Below are 27300 nucleotides of genomic sequence, written 5' to 3'. Positions count from 1 at the left end.
GTTCTTACTCAGCAATTTTTAGAAGAGGGACTGGGCCGTTTTGTTCATTGGATACAGTAATATTTGTCATGCTGACTGTGGCATTAAACAAAATCAGGAGAACTAGGAGAAGAGTACAAAATAGATTGAAAACAGGTTTTTTTCAGTTCCTCAACAAACAAAGTATTTAAGGTTGCAAATAAGTATCAAGGTTTTTTTCCCCTTACATCAGTGAAAGAATATTGTCAGCCAGATTTTTAATGTTCACCACTCAGCAGCTCCCTTTCTCAGATTTAGGAAAATCTGGCAGCTTTGTTTGGGTGACTAGATGAGACCTGAGCACTTTTGAATATCTGGTCCCATCTCTTTAAACACACGCAAATACAGAGACCAGAAATGTAAAGTTGAGTTTATATTTTAAATATTTGTTTTGAATGTATGTAAAGTCAAGGTTGTACAAATAGCTATAACTCTTGCCTGTACCCTTCTACCCCTACCCACTCACCACCAAATTTATCAGATAACATTATACTGGCACCCACTCAGTTAAAGTTGTGCATATAACACGACCTTCCCTTGTACACAGAACAACACGAAACACTCTTTTAACATGGGTAATTGTGCAGCTTTTAGTATTTTAATTATTATTTATGGGAAAGTTTGTCAACTCCTCTCTATTTTCTCTTCAGAATAGGTAAAGATCATAGATTATATGGAGAAAAGAAGTAATCAGTCTCCTGACTGAAATACCGGTTTAGGTATTTAGGGTATGGGTGTTTCTCTTCCTGGCTATAATACAGACTTCATGTGTACCCTAATGTTCAAATATGACTGTTGGATATCTAAATTCATAGTCAGACCTCCAACTTTGAACATTGTGTCCTTAATCTCTATTTCCTATCTAAACAATGAGATTAATAAAAGGTGTTGGTCTCACAGGGGTTAGTGAGATTAAATTCATTTCTATAATGTGGTTTGATTTTATCAAATAGAACCTGCAATGGAAGAAATATATTATTTTATTTATTGCCCATGAGTATGAAATATTCTGCGGTCTGTGACTTTATTTGCAGAATGAGAAGGCTCAAAGAAGACAGTTAGTTGCATGTGGGTACTAGAGTCCTGGAACTATATTGAAGGAGAAAATAAGATAGGTTTAAGGCTGTTTCTAATCTCTGGAGAGGATAGGCTGGTACTTGAATCTCTTAGGGTATGTCTAGACTACAGAGTTTTGTTGGAAAAATGGCTATTTTTCCGACAAAACTTGAGTTACATCCACACCGCAAGCATGCTCTTTTGCAAGTAAATTGAAAGCACAGAAGGCTTTTTCAGCAATTGGGAATCAGAACTCCTGCGTTAAAGAGTATTTGCGCAAGATCGCGCCAATGTAGACACAGCCTGAGAGTGTATAATGGCCAGGGATAGCAAGTGATGGAGAGGAAGGGAACAGAGAGGGTGAGGCCTCAAGGAAGGCGTAGAGTCTTAGAGACGGGGTAGATCTTGGCTTGTCTTGACATTTTAAAAGTGATCTTGTGTGTAAAAAGGTTGGAGACCACTGATCTAGACCATCCCTGATAGATGTCTCGCTAACCTGATCTTAAATATCTCCAGAGAAGGAGATTCCACAGCCTCCCTTGGCAACTTATTCCAGTGTTTAACCAGTCTGACAGGAAGTTTTTCCTAATGTTCACCTAAACCTCCCTTGCTGCAGTTTAAGCCCATTGCTTCTTCTCCTATCCTCAGAGGCTAAGGAGAACAATTTTTCTCCCTCCTCATGACATCCTTTTAGATACCTGAAAACTGCTATCATGTCCCCTCTGTCTTCTCCTTTCCAAACTAAACAAGTCCAATTCTTTCAGTCTTCCTTCATAGGTCATGTTCTCTAGACCGTTAATCATTCTTGTTGCTCTTCTCTGGACCTCCTCCAATTTCTCCACATTTTTCTTGAACTGGACACAATACTCCAGTTGAGGCCTAATCAGCACAGAGTAAAGCAGAAGAATATGAAAAGAAAGCTATGGACATGTAAGAGTTATAAATGGCATTGGTAATCATGAGAAAATGATAGCTATGCAGCTAGCATCCTAGATTCCCTAACCTATTGATGAAGTGGGTCTTTGCCCACAAAAGCTTATGCTCCAACACTTCAGTTAGTCTATATGGTGCCACAGGACTCCCCGCCACTTTTGCAGATTCAAACTAACAGGGCTACCCTTATGAGAGGGGTAGCCGTGTTAGTCTGAATCTGCAAAAGCGGCGAGGAGTCCTGTGGTACCATATACACTAACTGAAGTGTTGGAGCATAAGCTTTCGTGGGCAAAGACCCACTTCGTCAGATGCATGTAGTGGAAATTTCCAGAGGCAGGTATAAACATGCAGGCCAGAATCAGGCTAGAGATGATGAGGTGGATCCAATCAGGGAGGATGAGGCCCACTTCTAGTAGCTGATCTGGAGGTGCTACCCTTCTGATACCTATCCTACAATGTGGATTGTGCCATAAACAGTCATCTAACATCACACATCTCCTAATATCACACAGATTTTGGTGCCTGTCTGTGAATGCCTCTCTGTAGGAGACAGGTGAACATAGAAAAGTTCAGCTACCACCATATGCCCACTAGTGATCACCTTATCTACAGTGATTTAACCTGCCACATACATAAACATATGAGCATCCCACTGGTATCCCCTCCTTATTAATTTATCTCCTCCCTGCCTGAGCACATACAGGTATATATACTCTCCTGGGTCTGACATCACTTCATTCATACCTCAGTTACAGAACAATCTAGAGATGCAGTTCATTTGAACTAGAAAAGTAGGGGGTAGATCTCCCCCCCCCCCCACACACACACTTCTTTAGCCCTTTTAAAATATTTTACAAGAAATTAAACATTTTGTTCAGACACTAACTCTTGACTTAAATCTCAGTCCCTACTTGTTTATTGAGAGATCACTTCAGCTGACTCATATTTCAGTGTTTCCGGTTAATTTACTGAACATCCTTATAGTCTCTCTCTACAGGAGAGTCCTATCCCCCTTTTCAGATCTTAATGGTGCAGTCCATTTTGACATTCAGCTACAGAACCTGTCTGCTTCATCAACTGCAGAGGGAGAGCTGTCTCCTGGGTCCCCAAGACCACCAAATGCATCACAGGTTGCACTCATCTATCAACCAAAGAACTATATGAATTCATCTTCTAAGGATGCTGTCAGGTCATATTCAACCCGATATTTAGGTTTGAGAAATGAAAGCTTTATCAGAATCCTAAAAGCAATCAAAATATTCCCACGATATAAAAAGTTTCAAAAAAGATTGAGTGTCTGTCTGTGTGGGTGGGTGGGGGGAGGGGGGTCACAGACTCCCAGGGTCTGTTGACCATAGCTTGAAAACCACTGCATTAGAGGCAAACATTCCCAAGCACTGTTCGCAATCTATGCCTAAAATTTCCAAAGCATTTCGCACCTCCATTCAAATTTGTTTAGGAAAAAAAAACCGTTGAAAACTATCCTTGTGTGGGAACATGACCTTGGAGCATGAAAATGAGTAATGAATGGCAAACGTAAAAGTGACTAGTATCAGGGCTTAAACTTTTGTGAATAAAGAAAAATAAAGTGGCGTTTATAAAATAATTCAGAAAGTTTGGCAGTTTAATCTGACAGCATTTATTTAAAGTGTTGAGTTTTCTGGCCAGTCATGTAAGTGCAGGGGTTGCCAGAACAGAATCCGACTGAGGAACGATTATTTCCAAAGTTAATTGAAGGGAATTATTCAAGTTAGTAGCAGTGGGGAAGGGAAAGGAAGAGAATTTGATTGGGACAATTGATCTAATTCTGTCCCCTTTGGCTGCTTCCCCCATTTCCTATAACAAAGAAATTCAGTCTTGGAGCAAATGTGCTGTCTGTTTTGTTCTGATTTAAGCAGCGCTGCCTGTATCCTGGACTGTTTTTACTACCATAACGTGAAAATCGTGGCCGTGATGGGTAAGGTTTTCAATGCTAGGAGCTTCAGCGTCGGTGCTGGGAGCTTGAGCAGCGTGTCTCATTCAAAGCTAAAAGGGTGTGCCAAAAAAGCTACTGCTCAAGGGTGATTCCTTCGCAGCCTCTAGCTATCGCATTCTCCAGTTTTTGCTTCAGTCGCGTTCTAAACGGTGGCGGATTTTCGAGCCCGGGGGCTACTCTTGCGCTTGCGGGAGGAGGTATATGCATGTCACCACCACCAAGCAGAGGCTGAGCTGCACACAGACGGGCACTAAGACCGCAACGCCTCCATTTCCTCTCAGGGTGGATGCAGAAGCTGAGAGGAGGAGACCTCCAGACACGGGTGGAGAAGGATAGGAAGAGGAGAAAAGCAATGCGAAATCAAGGATATAGCTGAGAGAGAGAGAAAGAGAGGGGGAGAGAGAAAGGGGCGACTGAAGGGAAGACGCGGGGGGAAAGATCTGTAGATAATCTATTTATATTTAGACATAGGAAGGCATCCCCTAGAAGATTGGTCCAATGAACATGTCAGTGTTGACTTTGCAAGAATACGAATTTGAAAAGCAATTCAACGAGAATGAAGCCATCCAGTGGATGCAAGAGAATTGGTAGGTGATGGTTAATGTAGTATTTACCAGTAGCTGTCTCTCTCTGAGCATGTGTGTTTCATATCTATAGATGGATTAGTCATAATTGACTCCAGGGTAATCGCTGATCCAGTGTCTGTATTTTACTGGCTCTGATAAGGTGCAGTGGTGTGTGTAGGTATGTGTATATAAACATACATACCAATATATGCATATATGAATAAGCGTGTGCAAATGCACATTAGTGTGTGTGCATTATTCCAGTGACATAACAAACCACACAAGCAAAGGTCAAGGATGCTAAGATTGAGAGACTGCAGTTTTTTGTCTAATTTAAAAAAAACTTATATAACACTGGCATCTCACTAATAAAAGCATTTTTATAATGAAAGAAAACGATTCCCTGCGATCTCCTTCCATTGTACTTTTGTTCTTCTTTCCTCATTCTCGTTCGCTCTCGTACTTCTGCCTTTTCCATCTCCCTTTTGTCCTTCTTTTCTCCTTGTAACTCCTTTTTGTACGTGTGCCCCATTTCCTCTTTCTTCAGGGTCTCTTACCCCCTCCCTCCCTTTCCACTCCAGCTCGTTACCTCCCTGCCACTGTAATGATGCAGAAGGACGAGTTAAAAAGAAAACACATGTCACTGTGGAGTCCCCGGCTTGAAATAAAAACTTAAAACTGCAGCCATGCGCCTATTAACTTTGTTATGCGTGTCTGTGGCAGGGGGAGCAATTCAGTGACCTGGATTTACTAGTGCCAAGAAAAGGCGGAAAGTTAAAGTGCGTAGGGGCAGGCGGGGAAGTGGGAAGGCGCGCAGGAAAAGTTCTCATGCTGGGCACATCATGTCTGCGATGGGTGCCTGACAATCCAGGCGCCGGGGGGAGGGGGGTTTCAGCCAGAGCGAGCATGGAGTCGCCCGGCAGCGTGTGCAGAGGGCATGTGGATTCGGCGGGGGGGATGCGTGCGAGCAAATCAACCATGGCTCCTGTCGGGGGGGAGGGTCGGTTCCAGAAAAAAAAAAAAAAAAAAAAAGCGCCTGTAGTGAGGTCTGCCCAGACACCGGCTGGCGGCATTCCCAGCGCGAGAGCTCGCCGGCCAGACGGGCTCGCTCTTTCACCAAGCCCTTGTCTCTCATTGCTCAGACGGGGGCTGGGCGGGGGCGCTGCCGGGTCCCGGGGGCTGGGATTGTAGCGGAGGGGGCTCCCCCCCGCTGCCGGGCAGATGATGGGCGGGCTGGCGGGTCTCGTCGGCTGCCGCCGCCCGGCACTGCAGAGCCGCCATCCTCCGGGCACTCGGGCACACACAGCACGTGCGCCTCTCTCCACTTCGCTCGCTCGCCGCCCTTTCGAACCTGCCACTCCTCCCCCTTCCGCTCCCTCCCCGGCTGGGCCGGCCGCCGCTGGGGCACCTCATCGCCCCCTTCGCTGCGGCAGCCGGCTCTCCGCTTTCTCCCCCCCGGGGGGCCTGCACTGGGGCGGGGGGCGTTCCCAGTCGTGGCAGCCGCGGGAGGGATGGGGGGCAGCGGTAGCAGCAGCTTCGGAGGGGGAGGCCTGTTATCCGGAGGAAGAGAAGCCATCGCAGTCCCCGACATGGCAGAGGTGCCAGCTCCAAACTTAAAAACCGTATTTTAGGAAACACCCTCTCCCCTCCCCCAAGAACGAGATTGTCTTAAATATCATGAGACTTTAATAATAAATGTCTGGGGTCTTGCCCTGAGCCCTCTGGTTTCATCCACCTTTGGGCTTCAGGCAGGCAGGTCGAGCATTTTAAGTTTTTCTCTGCCACCAAGAGAGCTAGAAACTGCCTTTGTGCTGGAAATGAAAGCCAAGAGTCTCACCTCCTCCCATGCTTCTTGAAGCTGGGGCTTCAGCTATCACAAAAGGCATCCTGAAATCAACAGGTGAAGAGCAGAAGCCCCCAGTGCAAGGCTCAGCGCCTCCCACCACCTCCTCTGCTGCTGTGGTTTGCTTGGGTGTGAAAAGCAAATGCCTCACTAGCTTTCCCCAGGTGCTGCATTTCCTCTTGGTTACCTTTCCCTTGTTCTGCACCTCCCTCCCCTGTGCCCTTTACTCCATTGGCTTCTCTTGCTTCTTTCCCTTTTTGTTCCTTGCCAGGGTGACTGTTACTTCTCCTGCCCTCTTATTCCATCCTGTGTCCCCAACATCCTCTCCCTCAGTGAACCTGCCTCACCCCACATGTTGTGCTCTTCTTTTCCCCCCCTTCCCAGTGAGACGCTGTGTCCTTTAGCCATCTCCCTTCTGGGCTCTCACCTGAACCCACATCCTGCGCTTCCTATTCCTTCAGCCCTTCCTGCTTCTGACCTCTCCGATTCTGTAGTTCTCACCACACCTTCTCCCCCTTTCACTGCAATGCCTCAGCTTCCTGTGTCTCCCATCCCTTATCCTCTGCATCTGTCTCCAGTGCACACCATGCTCTTCGATCTTCACCCTCTGCATTCTCCTCTTGCTTTAGCCTATGCTTCCCCTTCTTTTCCCCTCCCTTTGCACCTTACGCTTTGTTTTGCTGCACTCTGCCCCCAAACCTCTCATTTCTTTGCATCTGTGCTGCATCCTTTCCGTCATACCTTCTGTCCTATCCCTTCACTCCTTTACCACACACTGACCTCACATCCCTTGCCATCTCACTTCTCATCCTGCTACCCTAACGCTCCACACAGTACCTTCTCTCTTTCACTGGTGGTGATAGATTTGGGACAGGAGCCAGCTGCAAGCTGAGGCTGCACATCCTGGGTTTGCTAGGCCGGATGATCCGAGGCCTTTGCTGGGGTACCAGGGATGCTTCTGGGATGGTGCAGTGGCCCATGTAGTTTCTAGAACAATAATGAATTTAAATGACCATTAAATGCTTTGACTTCTCTGTTCACCTGCAGGAGAGATGGTTACGGATATTAGCTCCTGACGGGTACCCATTGAGGCATACTGTTCAGACTGATTTTTTTGCCTTTGTTTGGTTTTATTTTCATAGCTCTTAACAATCTTATGAGGCTTATTAGGTCGTCTTTTGTTCTCTATCTGTGGAGAAACTTACCTTCATCATGATGTAATATTTCAGTAAAGGAGTAGAGGCAGGGACAGTCAATAGATGGATTGCAGGCCAAATCCATCCATCCTGATGCTTTTCAACAGAGTGCAAAATCTTTATTTACTTATTATTGTTATATTTGTCTATTATTTTCTCTATAATCTAGAGGCATTGACTATTCCTTGACCAAGAAATTTGGACCTTGACAAAAATAATTGATTACCCCTGTGTGGCGGAGATTGTTGCCTCAGTACTTTCACGAGCCTATCAGAGAAGCTGTGGCCTACTGAATTAAGTATTCAATTGGAAGTCAGGTTCCTGTGGTTTTTTCTCAGCCCTGCTACACTTCATTATGTGACCATCACTTTGAGGCAGTTGCAGCGCTGCTGTGTGCCTCAGTTTCCCCAGTTGTAACATGAGATTGATATAATTTGCATAACTACCTGTTAGGGTGCTTTGAAGATTAATTAATTGATGTTTGTAGATTGCTTTGACGATGTAAAGTGTTGTATAAGTGCTAGATAGTATTATTAAAACCCCTTTACATGCATCTATTTACTGCAAAGGTTTGCCTGCTGCGATTCTAATAATATTAATTTTTGACTCCCTAGATTCAAGAGAGAACAAATATTTTCATGCTATTACTTTACAGCTGAAGAGATTCGGTCCTCTGTGTGTGAACTCAATCTAATATCCTCTGTTTTAAGGGCACTGATGAATTAAGACCTTCCGTTCATATTAAACTGTAGGAAAGGAGAGATTTGCTCAGGTTTGAGAACATTATTGAAAATGAAATGGAGTCCTGTCCATTGAGATGCTTTTTGCCTTGTGAATGTTCCCTTGGAAATGCTAGTAAAACTTAGTAGTTAAAGTAGATGATAAACTTGTTCAGGAAATTCACCTCCCTAACAAAACAATCATGTTTTCAGTGTTTTAATTTTTAAGAGAATTTATGTGGCAAAATTCAGTAAGTAAAGAGCATGAAGATCTCCTATCACAGTGTCATCAGTGGGATTTCTATATGCAGATAAAGGATAGTAAATGACTGATTGACATTGACATAGGTTTGATATGAAGTTGTCTGGACCAGTGTTATTAACATAAGGGGCCTAATATAGATACATTAAAGAATATGTTTCAGGAATAAATGTTTGGTTGTGTATCAAATGCAAATATTAGTGGAATAAACAAAATCATTTAAAAAAAAAAAAAGACATTCCACTGGTAAGAGGTTTTATACTAGGGGTTGCACTAGTCCTGTAAGTTACAATACATCAATCAACATGGAGGTAGAAAGTAGACCAAAAAGGTTTGACATTTATTATTTCAGTTCCTCGTTAAAAATGCATCTTGATATTTTACTGTCTTTTAAATGACTATTCTGAATGGATAGGGTGAAATGGACCTAGGGAATTTAATGTGTTTGCATTTTGGGAGCATGTTTTGAATCCAAATAGTTCATACAGGGTTTTTTTTCCATACAAAGATTCAGCATAGAAGTTGATGTCAACAGGAGAGTATGGCAAAAGTGGCGTTATACCCTTTTATGCCTTCTGGATTCTGGACAACTCTAGTAATGTCTCTCCTAATTACAAAGGCCCAATCTGGGCTGCTCATGCCTGTGATGCTGTCCAGAATCCTCATAGCACTGTTGGTATCACACTCCAACTCTGCCCCTAGAAAGTTGCCTACACTGTAACTTTTGGCAGAGACTGGGAACTAGGCACCTGTAGGAGTTTGAAAATGTCCCCCCTTGGAAACTAAAAGAAAAGGAATTCCACTGATGTATGTCAGTGGTAAATCAGGCCTTCCTTGGTTTAACTCCAGATGTTCTTATTTTACTTTGTGAAGGCCCTCCTCCTGCAATGAGGCTGGGGATAGAGTGCTGTGCAGATGCAGTCCTGTTGAATTCTGGGTCTAAATTGTCAATGTTGTAAATAGAGTAATGCAGGCAAAATGAATCATGTTTTTGTAATCCGAATGATCTAATATATCTTGTGTTTCTGTTAATGTGTGTGTATGTATTGTGCAAATACTGCACATCCCTCCAACTATCTCCACAAAATCTCTGATTATTTCCCACTTAAAAATTAATTAAGAATGATTCTTCTAACTGTCACACAAAGACCTGGCAATTCATCATTCAGTGGAAGTGAGATTACTGACTCAGAAGTTAATTTACAGAATCAAACAATGTTTTTAGGACAAGACAGACCCCTTCCTATCATAAAATCTTACTTCACTTCATGATGTAACTGCAGGTATGTTTTTTTACATATAGCTGATGGCTTTTTAAAAAATATCAACCTATATGGTGTTTCTCACCCTTGATATGCACATACCTCAGGAGTGTTGACTGCAGTGGGAGCAAAATTAGACTCAGTACTTATAGAGATGACTTCTCAAATTATGCAAAATCAACCCTCCCAATTCTTGCAAAAAGGGGAGGATAAAGGAAATTAGCAAAATCCGCAGACGCTTGCTTCTCTAGCTAAACAGCTGTATGAGGACTTAATACATTTTTTTTGCGTGTGTGTCAGGAGGTAGCACAGACATAAATAATTTGTTTTAAAAATCTACATTGCAATCAGATGTACTGTGAAATGGAATCTAGAGCTGGGTTTCTAGTTTACAGCTGCAGTCAGTGAGGTAGCACATTTGGTCAGTGATTGGAAAAATGATAGAAATTAACTGAATGAGCAATACACTGTCAGTCTTTCTTTCCTTGTATTTCTGCAGACTGCCAGGTTTATGGTATCAGCACTAAGTGACAGTTGCTCCTGTGGTAATTGTCCGGCCAATAATAGTTATCTTCTGATGTCTGCTGACACTGTATTCACCAATAGGAAAGCCAGAGGTCTGTGCTGACTGCTCAGAGATTATCTATGTGAAGCTACGTCATGAGGGGGTTTGCCTAAAATCACACACAAACTTTTCTCCTTTCTGTTCTGTGGAACCTTGCACAGCTTGTATAATGATGTATACTACCAGTAGGTACTACCTCTCACTCTGTTTATTTGTTCCAATTTTTTTTAAGTTTGCTTATTTCTGAAATGATTTGCTCTCTTTTAAGCAAGCAAACAAACAAATATATATATATATGCCAATATTTTCTCACTTAACACTATGCAGACTAAATGTGGAGTTCCAGTTGTAAGTAAGAGTAGAATTAGTCCTAACTATGTAAGTTATTTTGCTACAAAATAGTCTTTAGTGTATATTATAGAAGGTGGCTGTTTAATAAGAAAGCTTTTGTACCAAATGAAACATTGGGTGAAATAAACTAGCCATTTATTTAATGGGCACAGGTAACTCTAATTTACCTTATCTAATCTACTTGAGACAACTAGAAACATTTCTGCAATTTAATTCCAATGGCCACAATTGTTTTAACCCTTTATTGTCTGAAACTATAACATTACAGCACTGAGAACTTGAAAGTGTGGTTACAAACAAACATAAATCTTAACTTGAGTTTTTTCAGAGTGAAAGCTGGGGGAGGAGTAAAAAGAAAGAGCATAAACATTGATAACTGTTGGATTTTTTTAAAATTTGTGTTAAATAATTTGCATAAACACCATAAATAAAAAAATGTGTGATCTATATATGGGGCCAGATTTTCATATCTGCTTGAGCTATCCTCAACCCAAATCCAAGGTTGGAGGCAGAGATGAGTTTAAACCACTTCTGTGTCCCCCTTTCCTCCTTTCTCCCCCTCCCTCCAATCCTGGGGTCAGCCTGGTCTCTGACATAAATAAAAATAATAGAAATGTAGGCCTGGAAGGGACCTTGTTAAGGCAGATGTTCTAGGTCCCTGAACTGAGACAGGACTAAGTATTATCTAGGCCAGTATTTCTCAACTTTTTTTTTTTTTAATAAAGTACCCCCTTTAAAAAAAAAAAAAAGTACCCACAGTACCTACAGTTTTCAGAGAGACACAATTTTTTTCTACCATTGCAACACATTTAAACAACTGAATCGTAGGTGAGTGGTGAAATTTTTGGGTGTAAAAAGTAAAAAAATAATAAAATGCTGTAAAACTTAAAACCAAAATTCAGTTTTCTCCAAATTTCAGTTATATTGACGTACCATTGGTGGAGAAACCGTGATCTAGGCTTTTCCTGACAGGCATTTATCTAACTTCTTTTTAAAAGCCCCTAGTGATGGAGATTCTACAACCTTAGTAGGTAATTTGTTTGTGCTTTACACTTAGGCTTTGTCTACACTGGCAGCTTCTTGCGCAAGAACATCTGCCACGTGAGAGCTGTGCTTTTGCACAAGAGCTCCCATGGCAGTGTGGACACTCTTGCGCAAGAAAGCTCTGGTGGCCGTTTTATCCATAGGGCTTTCTTGCACAAGAAATCCCTGCTGAGCGTCCACACTGCCCTCTTACACAATAGCTCCTGCGCAAGAGGGCTTACACCTGATAAGAGTGTAATTCTTGCGCAAGGAGCCCTCTCTTAACACACCGTACTGCAAATCTTCTTGTGCAAGAGTGGGCGGGCAGTGTGGATGCTCCGCAGATTCTTGCGCAAGAACGGCCGTACTCGCTCAAGAAGCTGCGAGTGTAGACATAGCCTTACAGTTAAGTTTCTTCTTAATCTAAATTTTCCTGGTTACAGTTTAACCCCATTATTACTCTTCCTTTCTTCAGTGGCTGAGGAGAACAATTTATCACCCTCTTCTTTTACAATTACATACTCAAAAACTGCTATCTTATGCTCCCCTCTTGTACTCCCAGTCTTCCCCAGGCTTAACAAATCCAGTTTTTTCAATCTTTCCTCATAAGTCATGTGTTCTAGACCTAAAAATTTTTAATTGTGCTCGTTTGGACTTTCGCTGGTTTGTCCATATCTTTCCCAAAGTGTGGTACCCAAACTGGACACTATATTCCACCGGAGGCCTTATTAGTGCAAAAGAGAGAAGAAGAATGTCTCATGTATTTCTTACAGTACTCTTCTTCATACATCCCAAAATAATGTTCACCTTTTTTGCAACATCAGTATTACATTGTTGACTCATATTTAGTATGTGATCCACTATAACCCTCCCCCACCTCAGATCCTTTTCCACAGTACTCATTCCTAGCCAATTATTTCTCATTTTGCATGTGTGCAACTAAATATTCTTTCCTGAGCTACTTTGCATATCTACTTACTGAATTTCATGCTGTTTATATCAAAACACTTTTCCAGTTTTTCAAGATCATTTTGAAGTTTAATCCTGTCCTCCAAAGCTTTTGCAATCCCTCCAAACCTATTATTGACTTCAACTTTATAAGTATACAGCCGGTCCCCAAGTTGCGAATGGTCGACTTACGACCGTTCGCAGTTATGACCAAAAATGTCGTAAATGGCAGACCCCGAGTTACGAATGCGATCCGCGCTTACGAACAGTGCGGTCGTGTGTAACTCTATGGGGTCCGACTTACAAACAAACCAACTTAAGACCAATTGCTTGGTCCATAACCGGTTCATAAGTCGGAAGACAGGCTGTACTCTCAATGCCATTATCCAGATCACTTATGAAGTAATTGCATAGAACTGACCCGAGGGTGACAGCTCAATGCAGGACATAACTTAGAGCAAACTGAAGGTTCTTCTAACTTGTGTCCCACTCTCCATGGTTCCTGAAAGTCATTCCCACTGCCAGACAAGGCCAAAATATAAGGATGCTACATTGAATCCAACATTCTCAGGAAATGTGCCCTGCACAGTTCGGGATTCTGTTTGTGCAAGTGTAATCTTTAGGGTGAATCTGCCAGCTTTATAGCTACTTTATGCCCAGTGCTGGATTTATGCACAAGCTACATAAATCATAGTTTAGCACCTCAGATTATGAGGGGCCTCTAAATACAAAAAAATTACTAGTTTTTAGTTGCACCCTTGTGTAATTTTTAATTACACCAATACATATGCAAATATAAAACTTTATTATTTCTATTGTCCTTTCTGTTAGAATAATACACATTTTTTGTAATGGTTTGTAGGTCTCTTAAAATTGACCTACCTTAGTTCTCAGCATTAGAACTGTAAAAAAAAAATCTATAAAAACAATAACATGTAACTGTTACAAATCCTATTAGGCACAATGATAACTGTTTTATCTGAGGCTGTATGGGTAAGGAGGGAAGGAGAGTGGAAGGGTGGGCCCATGGTCTCTCACGGAGTGTCCCTTGCTGGTCCCACTCATGGGGAGCTGGCTGCCCTGTGCTACAGGCTCTTCAGCTGGCAGGCTCCCTCCGTGTGCCAGTTGCTGGCCCTGCTCTTGGGGAGCAGGCTGCTGACCCATGCTTTGGGCTTTTCCAGCCCCATTCCCGGAGAGCTAGCTGCTCTGCTATGCAGGTTCTACAACTGGCAGGCTCCTGACACATGCCAGCTTCCAGCTGTTGGCCCTGCTCCATGGGGCACCGGCTGCCGCCTTGTCTTGAAAGATTTGCTGGCCCCACTTCCGGGGAGCCAGCTTCCTCACACTCTAAGCTATGCAGCTGGCAGGTAGCTGGTCCCAGGGCACACCTCTCCAAGCTGTCAGCCCCACGCCCTGCCAGCTGCAGCGCACCCTGGGAATGGGGCTGACAGAGCCTTTAGTGTGGGGCAGCAACCAGCTCCCCAGGAGCAGGGCCAGCAGCTGGATGACAGCATGTGCTAGGACCCTGCTGACTGCAGAGCTCGCAACATGGGGCAGCGGACACCCTGGGAAAGGGCAGAGTGTAACTGGTAACACAAACTGATAAGCATTAGTTAACTGGTTAAACTCTTACATCCCTACTCAGCATGTCTTACTCCTGCCCTGTTTATGCCCTTGGGGCACCCAAAGCCATTGCAGTGTAGCCAAGAATCAAGTTTAAGATTTTTAATATGACAGTGTTTAAATAAACTCAAATGCCCGGATTGTAAATATATATTCAACATTTATCATAGTTTGCCCAACCCTCTGTGAAATGCATTCGCATGATTACCCATTACTGTTGCTCATTTGTATTACTGTAGCAACTAGAGCCCCTAAGGAGGAATGGGGGATGCCATTATGCTAAACCATCTGCAGTCATGCAGTAAAAACAGAGCTCCCCACAAATAAATTACAAGTGGATGAAGCAAACCAGTAGCATGGAAGATGGAAAGGAGAATCAGGTAGCAGTGTGAGCATCCTTTCACATAGCCTAGAGATTTGTGTTCCAAGTGCAACATGAGTTTCAAACATTATTATTATGAAATCACATTCTTAGATATAGAAGAACTAAGAAAATGTTTTTGGTCCTTAATAAACTAAAAATCACACAGACCGGTCATTGTCATTATCAGGCCTGAAATTCTGATCCAGGCAGAATTCCCACTGAAGTCAGTGGGAACTTGGCCTGCATAAGGAGTAAGCCCTAGACAATGTTGTTTAAAAAAACCCAACAGAAATGATAACATGATGATAAAATAAAGTATACATGCAGATAAATAGCTGCACACACGTGTAGCTAATCATGCAGTGGTGGGTGTGTGGGTGTGTGGGTGTGTGTGTGTGTGTGTGTGTGTGTGTGTGTGTGTGTGTGTGTGTGTGGTGTGTGTGAGAGAGGGAGAGAGAGAGAGAGAGGGAGAGAGAGAAACAGCGGCTTGCTTTGGTACTCTTCCTTTCCTGAGTTATTACTAAGTCTATGACTGATACTTTTTGTTATTTTGAGTGGCAAACACCATCACCCCACAGAATAGTCTGGTGATGTAGAAAGAGGGGGAGTGCAAAGTCAGCTGCGTTTGTCTCCACCTCCCTTCCCCCACCCTGGCACCCTCACTAAAAAGCCAGTCTGCTGGAGCTCTTTGGGGGTTAAGGCTACATGGAGTTGCAAAGGGATGGAGCTAGAGAGGAATGTCAATGTACAGCATTTCAGAGACAGTCTGTGTATTGGGTATGATGGTGGGTGGGTGGGTGGTTGCATATGCAGCAAATACCTGTGTTTGCAAAGGGATGAGAAGAACATTAAAAAGAAAAATCCTGAATTTCAAATTAGGTGTGTCACCATGGCTGTGTCCAGACTCAGGGGTTTTTTCGAAAAAAGTAGCCTTTTTTCGAAAAAACTTCACCTGCGTCTAGACTGCAGCCGCGTTCTTTCGATATTAAATCGAAAGAATGCGGCTTTTCTTTCGACGGTGGTAAACCTAATTCCACGAGAAAGAACGCCTTCTTTCGAAAGTGCTCTTTCAAAAGAAGGCGTTCTTGAAAGCAAACAGGCTTTTTAGAAAGAGAGCATCCAGACTCACTGGGTGCTTTCTTTCGAAAAAGCGGCTTGCTTTTTCGAAAGTTCCGCGTGCAGTCTAGACGCGCTCTTTCGAAAGAGCCTCTTTCGAAAGAGGCTTGCAGTCTAGACATAGCCTAACTGTAACATATCCTGTGTGGTGTTTCGACTTTTCACTGTATGACTGATATAATTTCTAGTTATGGGATGATTCCTCTATTTAGTCTACTGTGGTGAAAGGGCCAATCCCTATGCATAATTTAAATGGGTCTGGCTGCACCCTAAATAATTGCACCCAATACAAGGAACAGTCACTCTTCAGTTCCTTTAAAGGTCAGCCCCACATATTAAGAAAAATAAGTCATATGAGCATGCTTGAGCCACTGTTAGCATTAGGCCAGCTCCCCATTAGGCAATGCCATCCATGGTCCAAAAGAGAATGAAGCCATAAGAGATGCAGTAATGACATGAGGTTTTAAGCCTTACTGCACAGATCAAAAGTTAGAGTTGATAGAAATCATGTCAGAACAAATGATAAAACATGCTCAGGAGAAGACAATCCAATACTACAGTGACAGATATGGCATATGAACCCAAACAGAATAAGAGTATATTGACTGAACAACAGACTGTAACATCTCTTCACCTGATGGGTTTTTTCTTTAGTTAAGATTTGTTCACTTCTTTAAAGATTCCTCCTTGGCTTTATTACTTGAGAGAGGAGAAAATGAAATGGTTAGTAGAACTGTGAAGCATCAGGTACACTGCTGATCTGTGTAAATGATAAATAACAATAACTTTCCATAATGTTAGAAATATGTCATGATTATTAGAGAAAACAATGGACAGAAATTGTGCACATGAACCAGTATATTTAGATATTGCTAGGATGATGGACTCTTACACTATTTAGACTAATTTATCTGAATGGTAGCATGAGATTCTGTTCTGAAAATAAGCTCTGAAGAACTGGTATTGTAAAACTCTGGTTTCCATGTTAGATTTGCGTAGTTGACACCATGCACTTGGGAATCCTCAACAGTTGAGAAGTGGCCAAAACTGAACTCTATGTTGGTCTGGCACTATCTCAAGCCATTCCCTTAATGGCTGAGTCTTGTCTCCAGCATAACTGACTCTCAAAAGCACAGGGCAAAATCAACATGCAGGATGGAATTATTGATTCATTATTGGTACTGCAGTTCCTAAAAAGCCAGTTGTGCTAGAAACTCTACAAACACAGGTGCAGAAGTCTTGTTCTGTCCTCTCTCAGACCATTATATTCCCCTTTTGTTAGCTGAGCCAGTCAGTTGCATCTTCCTGGGGTTTGTGCAGCTGTGATTTCCACATAGATTATCTTTCTGCAAGGGGGTTTGCCAGGCCAACCACAATTGCTGTTTCTGGTGTACTGCCTTGACCTGAGATCTGAAAACATGTCTCCAGGACTAAAGATTCCATAATCAGAATTTTGCTGACCATTTTGTGTGTGACGCATGTGAGAGATTTGAATCCATCCCACTTTTCCACAGATGTCTTACTCTCCAGTGCTAAGAGGAGAGACATAGAGAGGGAGGGAGGGAGGGAGAGAGAGTGAGTATGTGTGTGCGTGTGCATGCGTACACGCATCCCCTGAAGTTAAGTTCACTAAAGTTGCCATGTTCACTTTGGCTCAATTACTTAGGGCCCTGAGCAAGTGGAAGTGCATTGTTATGCTGCTACAGGAACAGACTGGAAAGCAGATTGTACCTCCCCATCATAATCTTATCTCCTGTATTCCCCTTACTCTTCAGGGGAAGTATCTTTAGCCAGATTTCTACTCACTCCAATGTGATTCCCCAGTCCACCTGCCTGCCTATGCTTGCTTTAATATGACACAGCAGAGCCAAGGCCCTGTGGGCAATAATTTTTAATGGGGGGCCACTCCAAGATTTTGTTAAGTGGTCAAGGGCCACACTTCAGTGGAGGGGGGTGCAGGTTATAGGGCAACAGGTGGGATGCAGAAGAGAGCTTGGGATAGAGGACTGGGGTGCAGGAGGGAGTGTGGGGTCTGAGAGGGAGTTTGGCTGAAGGAGGGGATTATGATCTGGGGCAAGGGCTTGCCATCCAGAGTCTAGGAGAGAATTCTGGCCTGGGGGAGAGGTGTAAGAGGGGGGTGCAGGGTCTGGGAGGGAGTTGTGACCTGGGAGAAAGGAGGAAGGGGTGCAGAGGGTGTGAGTGGTGACATGGGGCAGGGGAATGGGGTACAAGTTCAGGAAAGGATTCTGGCCTGGGAAAGGGGCATATGAGGGGGAGCAGGTTCTGGGAGGGAGTTGTGACCTGGAGGATGTGGGGAGAGGGGATACAGAGGGTTTTGGTCATGGCCTGGGATAGGTAGTTGGCGGGGCAGGGCGGGGGATAGGGTGCCAGAGGCAGGCTGTGGCTGGTAGGTGCTTACTTAGGCATTCACTGCCCCTGCCTTTAGCAAAGTTTCTCAGGTCCTGTTGGCGGAAACTGGCCAATAGGAGTTGAGGAATTTTGATAAGAGCGGGAACAGCGCACAAAACGTTCTCCTCCCTTCCCAGACTGCATAGCAATTAGCAGCCTGCTTTGCAGTAATACTGGCGAGGTGGCTGTGGGCCGGATCTGACCGTTTGGTGGGTTGGATCCAGCCTGCTAGCTGCCTCTTTCCCACCCCTACCTTTATGACTTATACAAGTAGGAAGGCATCCACACTTGGAAAGGTGTTCTCCTACCAGCAATGCAGGTAGCTGACATAAGAGTACAAGGGAGTACATCCGTTCTGCTTTGCACTGCCACATGATCCCAGATGACAAACTGGCCCTTAATGAAGGCTTTTATCATAACCCTTCTTTAAGTGAACTTATTAGAGTGTTGACTTATATTACTATAAGTTTGGAGAGGAAAGGATAATTAATATTTTTGCATCTGGCTGTACAGTTTCCATTTTTTCATGGTTGCTATACTTTGGATGAGAGAAAGGATGATTAACTTTAAGCTAGGAATTCAGGAAATTATGGTTGTGTGGCAATTGGGGTGTGTTTGGTACCTACCTACATAGGAAATATAAAATATTCAGGAGGCTATCTAGGGAGCAGAGCTGGGACTTCTGTTTGTATTGCTCTCATTGATAAATCTCATTAGCATTCATGGATGATGTAGCTTGTTTTTTTATAGTACAGATTCTGTAGGGAGCACACATGACAGGACTATAATCCATGTTTTAAAAACAGATCTGGGGAGAAGTAAACTTTTCAGAAATGGAAATGTGTATTTCAACTTCCACCTATGGCTTGTTATTTTTACATGGAAATTAGCATTCTTCAAGATTTAAAACAAACTTTCAGTTGAATCTGATTTCATCCACTGTAGGCACTAGCTAGCATTATGTAACCACATTGTCTTATTCCTGCTACCCTCACCTTCTTCTTTTTCTGTTGTCTGACAAACTCGTTGAGTCTAGTTTTGTAGCCTTCCATTTAAATTCTTGGGGACAGTCACAGTCTGTATTCTATGTGTACAGCACCTAACACAGTGACTCCCTGACTTTGCATGAGGCCTTCAGGTGCTCCTTTACTAAGAATAACAACAAAGAGATGTCAGCTGTGCTAATTCTCACGTGTGCTGATGTGAGATCAAACCATATGTGAGTTTGTTTCTAAGCTCCGCAGGCTAGCAGAAGCAATTATTTGAAATCTTATTTGGGTTCAGAGGCAGCAAGGGGTGTGTGTGTGCATGTAGTCGTTTGGATTAACCAATAAACCCAGGCTTATTGGTTAGTAGTTTAAATGATTATACACTAATACAACTGCTCAATGTTAACTTCCTCATTACAAATATATTATGCAACTTGCCAGCTAGTTTTTAATTGATTTAATATATGCTGTGTTGTTGTTGATATCCTTCTGGTTTCTTAGTAAAACTAATATGCAGTACCAAGTTAAATGCCTTGGGGAAATCTAAGTACTGTAAATTACATCAACACTGTTACCTTTACCAAGCAAACTTGTACTTTCATAAAAAAAAGATATCAAGTTAGTTAGTTAGGGTCTATTTTCCATAAACCCAAATTAATGGGCAGTAATTATAGTATCTTCTCTTAATTCTTTGCCAATCAATCCCAATATGAGGCTGACAGACCTTTGATTACCCAGGTCACCCCTTTTACCCTTTTTAAATATGAATTTAAATTAGAATTCTTCCATTCTTTTGAAAATTCCCGTGTTTCCAAGAGTTGTTGATAATAAACATGAATGCTCCGGTGAGATCCTCAGTCAGCTCTTCTGAAACTCTTGGATGCAGTGATAGAAATGTAGCCGTGTTAGTCTGGGGTAGCTGAAGCAAAATGCAGGACAATGTAGCACTTTAAAGACTAACAAGATGGTTTATTAGATGATGAGCTTTCGTGGGCCAGACCCACTTCCTCAGATCAAATAGTGGAAGATCTGAGGAATATGGTTGTGACTATTTTCTTCCACTATTTGATCTGAGGAAGTGGGTCTGGCCCACGAAAGCTCATCATCTAATAAACCATCTTGTTAGTCTTTAAAGTGCTACATTGTCCTGCATTTTCTTGGATGCAGGTTATCCGGAACTGCTGTTTAAAAATATAGCTACTGATTAACATTCTCCTGAAATGGGAAATGTTTCTTTATTGTATGAGTACCTCTGTTTTTCCTAAATACAGAACAGAAATACTGAATTGCTTTCTTTAATTTGTGCATTAATATTGTACCATTTTCATCTAGTAATAGACTTGTACCAATCTTAGGATTCTTTTTCTTCCTAATAAAGTTAGTCCTTCCCCACTCCATGCACACATAGTTTATTAGTCTTAACTTCTGCTGGTCACACATTTTCCCCACGTGTATCTCAAAATTACCCATTAATATTTTTCTGTTTGAATTCTCTCAACTAATTTGGTTCATAATTGTTTTCAGCTTTCTGATATTGGTCCTTGAAAAGTGCCAAGTATGTGTATTACTGGCATTGACTTTATTCTGTTTGCATATCACAAATTTGATCAGAATAGGTAGACAACTAATTTCTGTAGCTTTTTTTTGTGTGTGGCTGTTTCAGAACTTAATAAACTTAGAATTATATTCTGCTTTTTTTAAACAATTATGTACAGCTTGGTGGATGAAGAGAACTCTAAATTATCTACTATATATTTGAGAGAGTTTGTGAGCAAGTCTGTCAGTCCGTCTTGTTTGTTCAGAGACTCCTAAATGGTAAGAGCTAGGACCACCAAATTTGGTATGCAGCTTCCACTTATCACAACTTAAAGCAAGGAAAGGGTGTGGTTGTGTGCTGAGAGAAGGCGGGGAGTGGAGGTTGATGCTCCCCTTTTCTCAATTCGTACAGGGGGATACAAAACCATTCAGAAAAGAGACATAATTACCAGGCAGGTGACGGGCTGGCTGAGGGTGCTCACCCCCTCTTCTCCCGTCCACAACTGCCCCAGTCCTGAGCCTACCTCAGGGAGCAAGGGGAAAGTGCACAGTTTGCTCCATTTCTCACTTTATCTGGGAAGTGCAGGGAGTAGACGAACCTGGACCTGTCTCAGATAGGGAACATGCACCCAGTGGCAGCCCGTCAATACAGGCGAACTAGGCAGTTGCCTAGGGCGCCAAGATAAACGGCCATTGAGGGCTTTGGAGGCGGGGGTGCCGATTGCGCATTTCGCCCTAGGGCGCCAGTTGCCGGCAGCTCATATAGGGCCACTCCTGCATGCACCCATTCCCCATCTTTGTCTGCTGGAGCTGCAGCAGCCATGGAGAAGTGCTTCTCACTTGACCTCAGATTGCTAAGGATAGTCCCCTCTCCCTGTGGCAGCCTGTATACGGAACCTCTCATCCCCAGCCCTGATTTAAAGGAAGCAATGATTTAAATGAAGAAGAAAAAAAAAGTGAATTGAATCAAGGACCAGAGCAATGCTGGGTAAATCTTCTAGTTATAATATATATTTCAGTAGAGCCTTTAGACCATAACCAGGCCAGGTCCTATTATGCAAGGTGCTTATACTGATATGTTGTAAAAAGACAGTCCCTTTTCCAAGTGTCCCAAGACACTTAACAGATAGGTAAAATACCATGTGATTCCTCCCCCCTACCCTCCAGGTCAGAATAAATATTGGCAATTGGTGTCAGTAATGCAAGAGTGGGATCAGCTCTATGTCATCACCCATCACTGTGAAATTTGTACCCAAAGCCATGATGAAAAGAGAGTAGGTTCTGTGTGCCAGGATATAGAGCTGGCCGTGTGTGGCAGGAGAGTAAAACAAACATACAAAAAGGTCAGCCACAGCAGTAGCATGTTATGTTTGCACGGAAAAAAGTCTAAAAGAAATTAACTCTGTCTACCAGTGATCACTAGCGGTTGTTGTCAGATGTGCAAAATATGTCAATCCATTTCCAACACAATAATTATATATTACACCTAGAACATATTTTTTTCTGAAAGATTCAGAAAGCTTTACATGCTTTCTTATAGAATATGGGAGTTATTTCACATTCCATTGGAAGGCAGTAGTGAGTAGACAGTGTACAGCAATGCTACCAAACAGTTTTCCAAGCAACTTTGGGGTAAAAAGAAAAATTAAAACTTGGAAAGATTGCAAAATAAAACAATTGAAACTCTGAATTCACAAAGAACTTCACTGTCAATAGACACGCTAAATATCTAAAACATTTTCTCTCTTTGACTTCCTTGTAACAATTTCTGACCGGAACTTTCTTTCTCTAGTACACGGGCCAGATTTTCAAGTATTCAGCACCCACAGATGAGGCTGAATTTGCAAAAGAGCCCAGCTGCAATACACATGATTGAATAAGGGCCAAATTTCAAAATTGTTTAGGACTTAGGAGCTCCCATTGCAACATTTTTGAGGCCAGATATTTCAAAAGACCTCAGTGCCCAAGGTACTACATTCTGAAAGCGCAGCCACTTTTTTTAGTATCCAAATGGGATTTAAATTCTGTTTGAAAAGCTTGATTGTAGATGCTGAGAATAGCATTAATGCAGGCTTCCCACACACACTTCCACCAGTGTGCCTCGCTCTTATCCTGGCAGGCTTACCATTCACATGCCTGTTCAATCCCTGGCGTTTGCTGACTGCTAATAAGAGTGAAAATTGTTACCCATTCTATTTTAAATTGTCATATATTGCTTTTTTGTCCTTCAAGAACTTTGCAGACTTTATCTGGTTAGTTCTAATTTGTGGTGATTTGTTTGTGCATGTGGACTCCTGTCTACTAGGAGCTGACTCAAACTAACTTAATTGTCCATAGGCCTCCAAACAGCTGTGAGATGCCATTACATTCCAATCACTAGAGACCTAAACTAAAACAAGTGTGAACTGCAGAAAAAATACTCTGCTATATTAGACAAACTGACATTGTATTATTTAGGAGAGAACTCTGAGCCATGTCTAGTCTGCAGTGAATAATTATTGATACAGCCTTTGTGTGAGATACTAGCAGTGGTTAAAGATGAGTTGGGACTATGGTTTGTCATCTTATTCTGTGCATCTCTGTAGTTTTGATTGTCTCCTATTATCTTTTGACCATGTCAAAAGCTTTCCTTTTTCCAACTTGTTTCCACTTTCCGCCTCCTCCCCTTATCTCTGTCTCTCTTTTATCTTCTCCGTATCTTTTTTTTTCATTTAAGAACAGCCAGGTAAGCAGCTCTGGTGACTGGGTGTACAAGTTTTTGTGCAGAAGAGCTTGCCAGCACTACTGATTGTAGAGTAAGTTTCAATCTGAGCTGAAGGTGGTGGAAAAACCATTCTGCAGAGGGATACTGCACAATTAGAATCTTGCTGCACCTGTTATTGGTGAGCATGCTGTAGATATTAGTTGCTGTAAGGATGTAACCTGCTACCTAATTCAGGTGCATCGTGGACTGCTAGAATCTATCAGTTGCTTATTTGCTGAAATTTGACAATCAAATCCCCTCAGTAAGGACCTAACATTGCACCTTATTACAATCAAAGCAGAGGGAGCCTGAATTTGTGAAAACATTTAGGTTACAAGCCAACAGGCTTGGGAAGAGAGAAAACAAGCACAGGATTATTTGCATTTTGCCATATTCAGATGGTCTCCAATGCAAAGAACCATCAACACTATTACTATTTGCATTATAGTATTGCCAGACTTCCAAAAAATTTAGAATATGAACAAAAGAAGGATTATGGTTCCTATTTTGAAGGTGAAGAGCTGGATTACAAAGATATTGCGTGATTTGGTCACACACTTGATCACACCGGAAGTTGGGGCAGAACCGGGAATTAAACCTAGGTCAGTGCCTTAACCACAAGCCATTTTATTGGCTACTGTCTCTAATGGCATCCCATAACTGCAGATTTACCATGCAGTTTTATGCGGCTTGCCTCTTAAAATCATCCCTACCATTTTTGAGTTGGTCAGAAAAGTCTGTCACTTTCAGTATCTGTTTTCTTTTTATGTATTATTGGATTATCATGTTTTTTTTTCTTTGAAAATTATAAGAACAGAGAGAGACATTAAAATCACAGTAAAAAATGCTTATATACAAATGAGATGAATAAAGTAATGGACACAGTTGTTTCCCAAGGAGAAAGAAAATAAATAAATAAAAGCGTGCAGTGGATATTGAACAAAATCATGTTAGCAAAATATAAATGAAGCAAATGGGAAAATAGCAAGCAAAAATAATGTAATGGTACACTGAATTTTGCCCTAAATATCTTTATTGGCTACTGGTATTAGTGGGGACAACTCCACTGAAGTTGAATGGAGTTTTCTAATTCAGTTCTTAATCCTTCAAACAGTTACATGCTCAACTTTACACACAGACCCTAACCTTCAGTGACACTGAGCACGTGAGTGGTTGCAGGTTTGGAGTCTGACACATCTGGCAGATCTCACCCATAATTTTTTATTGTTAAACATTTTAAAGATATTTTAATTATTTTATTCCCAAAGTTACTATTGTGATATCTCTCTACTCGCAAAGAGCAACTTCACACTTAAAGGATCCTGTTGTGCATTCATTCCATATCCAAAATTTGGTATTCAGTGCAATTATAGGAATGTAAGGAATTCTAGCTTGGACTGTCAAGGTATGTCTACATTGCAATAAAACACACATGCAGCTGACTTGGGCGCTGGGGCATAGTTGTTTGGGCTTGGGCTGGAGTCTGGCTGGGTTATAGGATCTCAGAGTTTGGGGCTCCAGCCTGAGCATCTGCACCGGTGAACTGACATGATTTTATTGCAGTGTACATATTCTAAGTGACTGTGGCAAAACTAAATCAGGGAGGTATAAACCATTCAATTTTAAATACATTTGTACTCTTCCTGTCTTAGCAACTTGACAATAAATAGTTTTTGGTGTTAAATCTTGTCCTTCTCTATTCAGCAATATGAAACACCTAGTGAAAGAATAAGCACCTTTCATGTGTTGTCCATACATTGCCATTAGTCTAGGGTTGGTGGTGAAGTTATTATTAATATAAAGAAAGACTAACAGAATAAGCCAGTTTAACCTTTGCAGCATATGTATTCATTCAGGATATGTCTAAACAACATTTTTTTTCAAAAGAGGATATGCAAATTCTGTGGGAATTTGCATATCTTCTTCCAATCGTCCTTTGAAAGTGAGATCTTTTGAAAGTAAAAGTAGTCTGGACATGGGGTGTTTTTTTGGGGGGGGGACTCTTTTTTGAAAAAACCATGTAAACCTCATATTTTAAGCAAGAGCAGTTTTTTCAAAAAGGTTTTTTTTCTGGAAAAAAACACGTCCAGACTACTTTCACTTTTGAAAGAGCCTCTTTCTAAAGTGAGATCCTGTGGAATTTGCTTATCCTCTTTTAAAAATAGAATGTAGTCTAGACATAGCCTCAGTTAGGAACAGTAGCCAGCACAATATAAAGTAAGCCTTAGGCTGCTAGTTGAGCCTGGTAGTAAGAGAATTGGAAAAGTGGCTCATAGTATTTGCTGCCTTTTCCTACATATGTTCTGATGTATTTACACCCTAACCTTACCCTCCGTACTATCCCTGAATGAATTTACCTAGTTGTCAGTACTTTCCATACTATGGCCTCAGGTTACAATACAAAGATATTTTGGGATTCCTCTCCATCCATTCATGACCACCGGGCCACCGGGGCCCTCTCTCCATACAACCCAGTATGAAAACTCCAATGAAGTCAATGGCAAAAGTTCCATCAACTTCAAGAGGAGTAGAACCACAACCTAATCTAATACTTTTTGGTAAACTGAAGTATAGCATGAATCATATAACTTGATTTTCATATTTTGGAATTACTTATTACAATGCCTCCAAAGAGGATCAGGGTTTTGGTTTTCCATGGCGCTGCCCCTCGGGCTGCGAGACCAACCCGGCAGCACCCCAGCTGCTCTTCCCCAGGCATCCCCAAGAGCAGCTGGGGTGCTTCCGGGTTGGTCCTGTAGCGCCGCCCCTCGGTGCTGCGGGACCAACCCGGCAGCACCCCAGCTGCTCTGTCCTAGGCGTCCCCAAGAGCAGCTGGGGTGCTGCCGGGTTGGTCTCGCAGTGCCAAAGGGTGACGCTACTAGACCAACCCAACAGCACCCCAGCTGCTCTGCCCCAGGTGTCCCTGATTCAGCCGCTGCTGAAACTGACCAGCAGACGCCTGGGGCAGAGCCGGACTATCAGAAGGGGGGGCTATGAGGGGTCTGGGGTGGCATCCCTCCTACCCCACCCCAGACCTCTCATAGCCCCCCCTTCCAATAGTCTGGCATATCTGATACTCCTGCATCCCCCAGGTCCTAAAGGTGCCGGATTATCGGAAGTTTACTGTACAGGCAGCCCCCGGGTTACGTACAAGATAGGGACTGTAGGTTTGTTCTTAAGTTGAATCTGTATGTAAGTCAGAACTGGCGTCCAGATTCAGACACTGCTGAAACTGACCGCCAGTTCTGACTTACATAGAGAATCAACTTAAGAACCCCAGGCGTCCCCAAGTCAGCTGCTGCTGAAACTGATCAGCAGCTGATTCCAGGAAGCCCGGGGCAGAGCAACTCTGCCTCGGGCTTCCTGTAGTCAGCGCTGGTCAGTTTCAGCAGAAGCTGACTTGGGGACGCCTGGGGCAGAGCAGCTGGGGTGCTACTGGACCAACCCAGCAGCACCCCATCTGCTCTGCCCCAGACGTCCTGATTCAGCCGCTGCTGAAACTGACCAGCAGCGGCTGAATCAGGACCTGGGGCAGAGCAGCTGGGGTGCTGCCGGGTTGGTCCAGTAGTGCCCACGGGCGCTGCAGGACCAATCGGCAGCGCCCCAGCTGCTCTGCCCCAGAGTCCAAAACAAAAACCTGGTCTGCAGGGGGGGGGCACACTAGCTGCGCCCCCCCCCAGCAGACCAGGGACACGGGGAGCAGAGCCGCAGCAGCAGCGGGGTGCCGCGCCTCTGAGGCTTTGCTCTGGCAAAGCCTCAGAGGCGAGGGACCCCGCCACGGCTGCGGCTTCAGTCTGGGTGCC

The 27300-nt window shown here is 42.9% G+C and overlaps 1 protein-coding gene across 5 annotated transcripts in view; it reads left to right on the top strand.

Moving 5' to 3' along the window:
- Positions 1-3993: 3993 nt before the first annotated feature.
- The window catches only part of ELOVL6 (ELOVL fatty acid elongase 6), a 115077-nt gene continuing 91770 nt past the window's right edge, over positions 3994-27300 (top strand). The window contains exon 1 of one of the 5 annotated variants that reach the window (XM_006119277.4): positions 3994-4569. In XM_006119277.4, coding sequence (XP_006119339.1) covers positions 4539-4569 — 31 coding nt within the window. In that variant the 5' untranslated portion in view covers positions 3994-4538. Of the gene's footprint in view, positions 4570-6050; positions 6147-10332; positions 10585-27300 lie in introns of those variants that run through there. The other 4 variants (XM_006119276.4, XM_075929723.1, XM_075929724.1 and 1 more) reach the window with 4 other exon arrangements.

Source organism: Pelodiscus sinensis, chromosome 5 (assembly GCF_049634645.1).
Source record: "Pelodiscus sinensis isolate JC-2024 chromosome 5, ASM4963464v1, whole genome shotgun sequence".
NCBI classification, from domain to species: domain Eukaryota; kingdom Metazoa; phylum Chordata; order Testudines; family Trionychidae; genus Pelodiscus; species Pelodiscus sinensis.
Note: the sequence above shows the minus strand (reverse complement) of the source record. Positions and strands in the feature narration are given on the sequence as shown.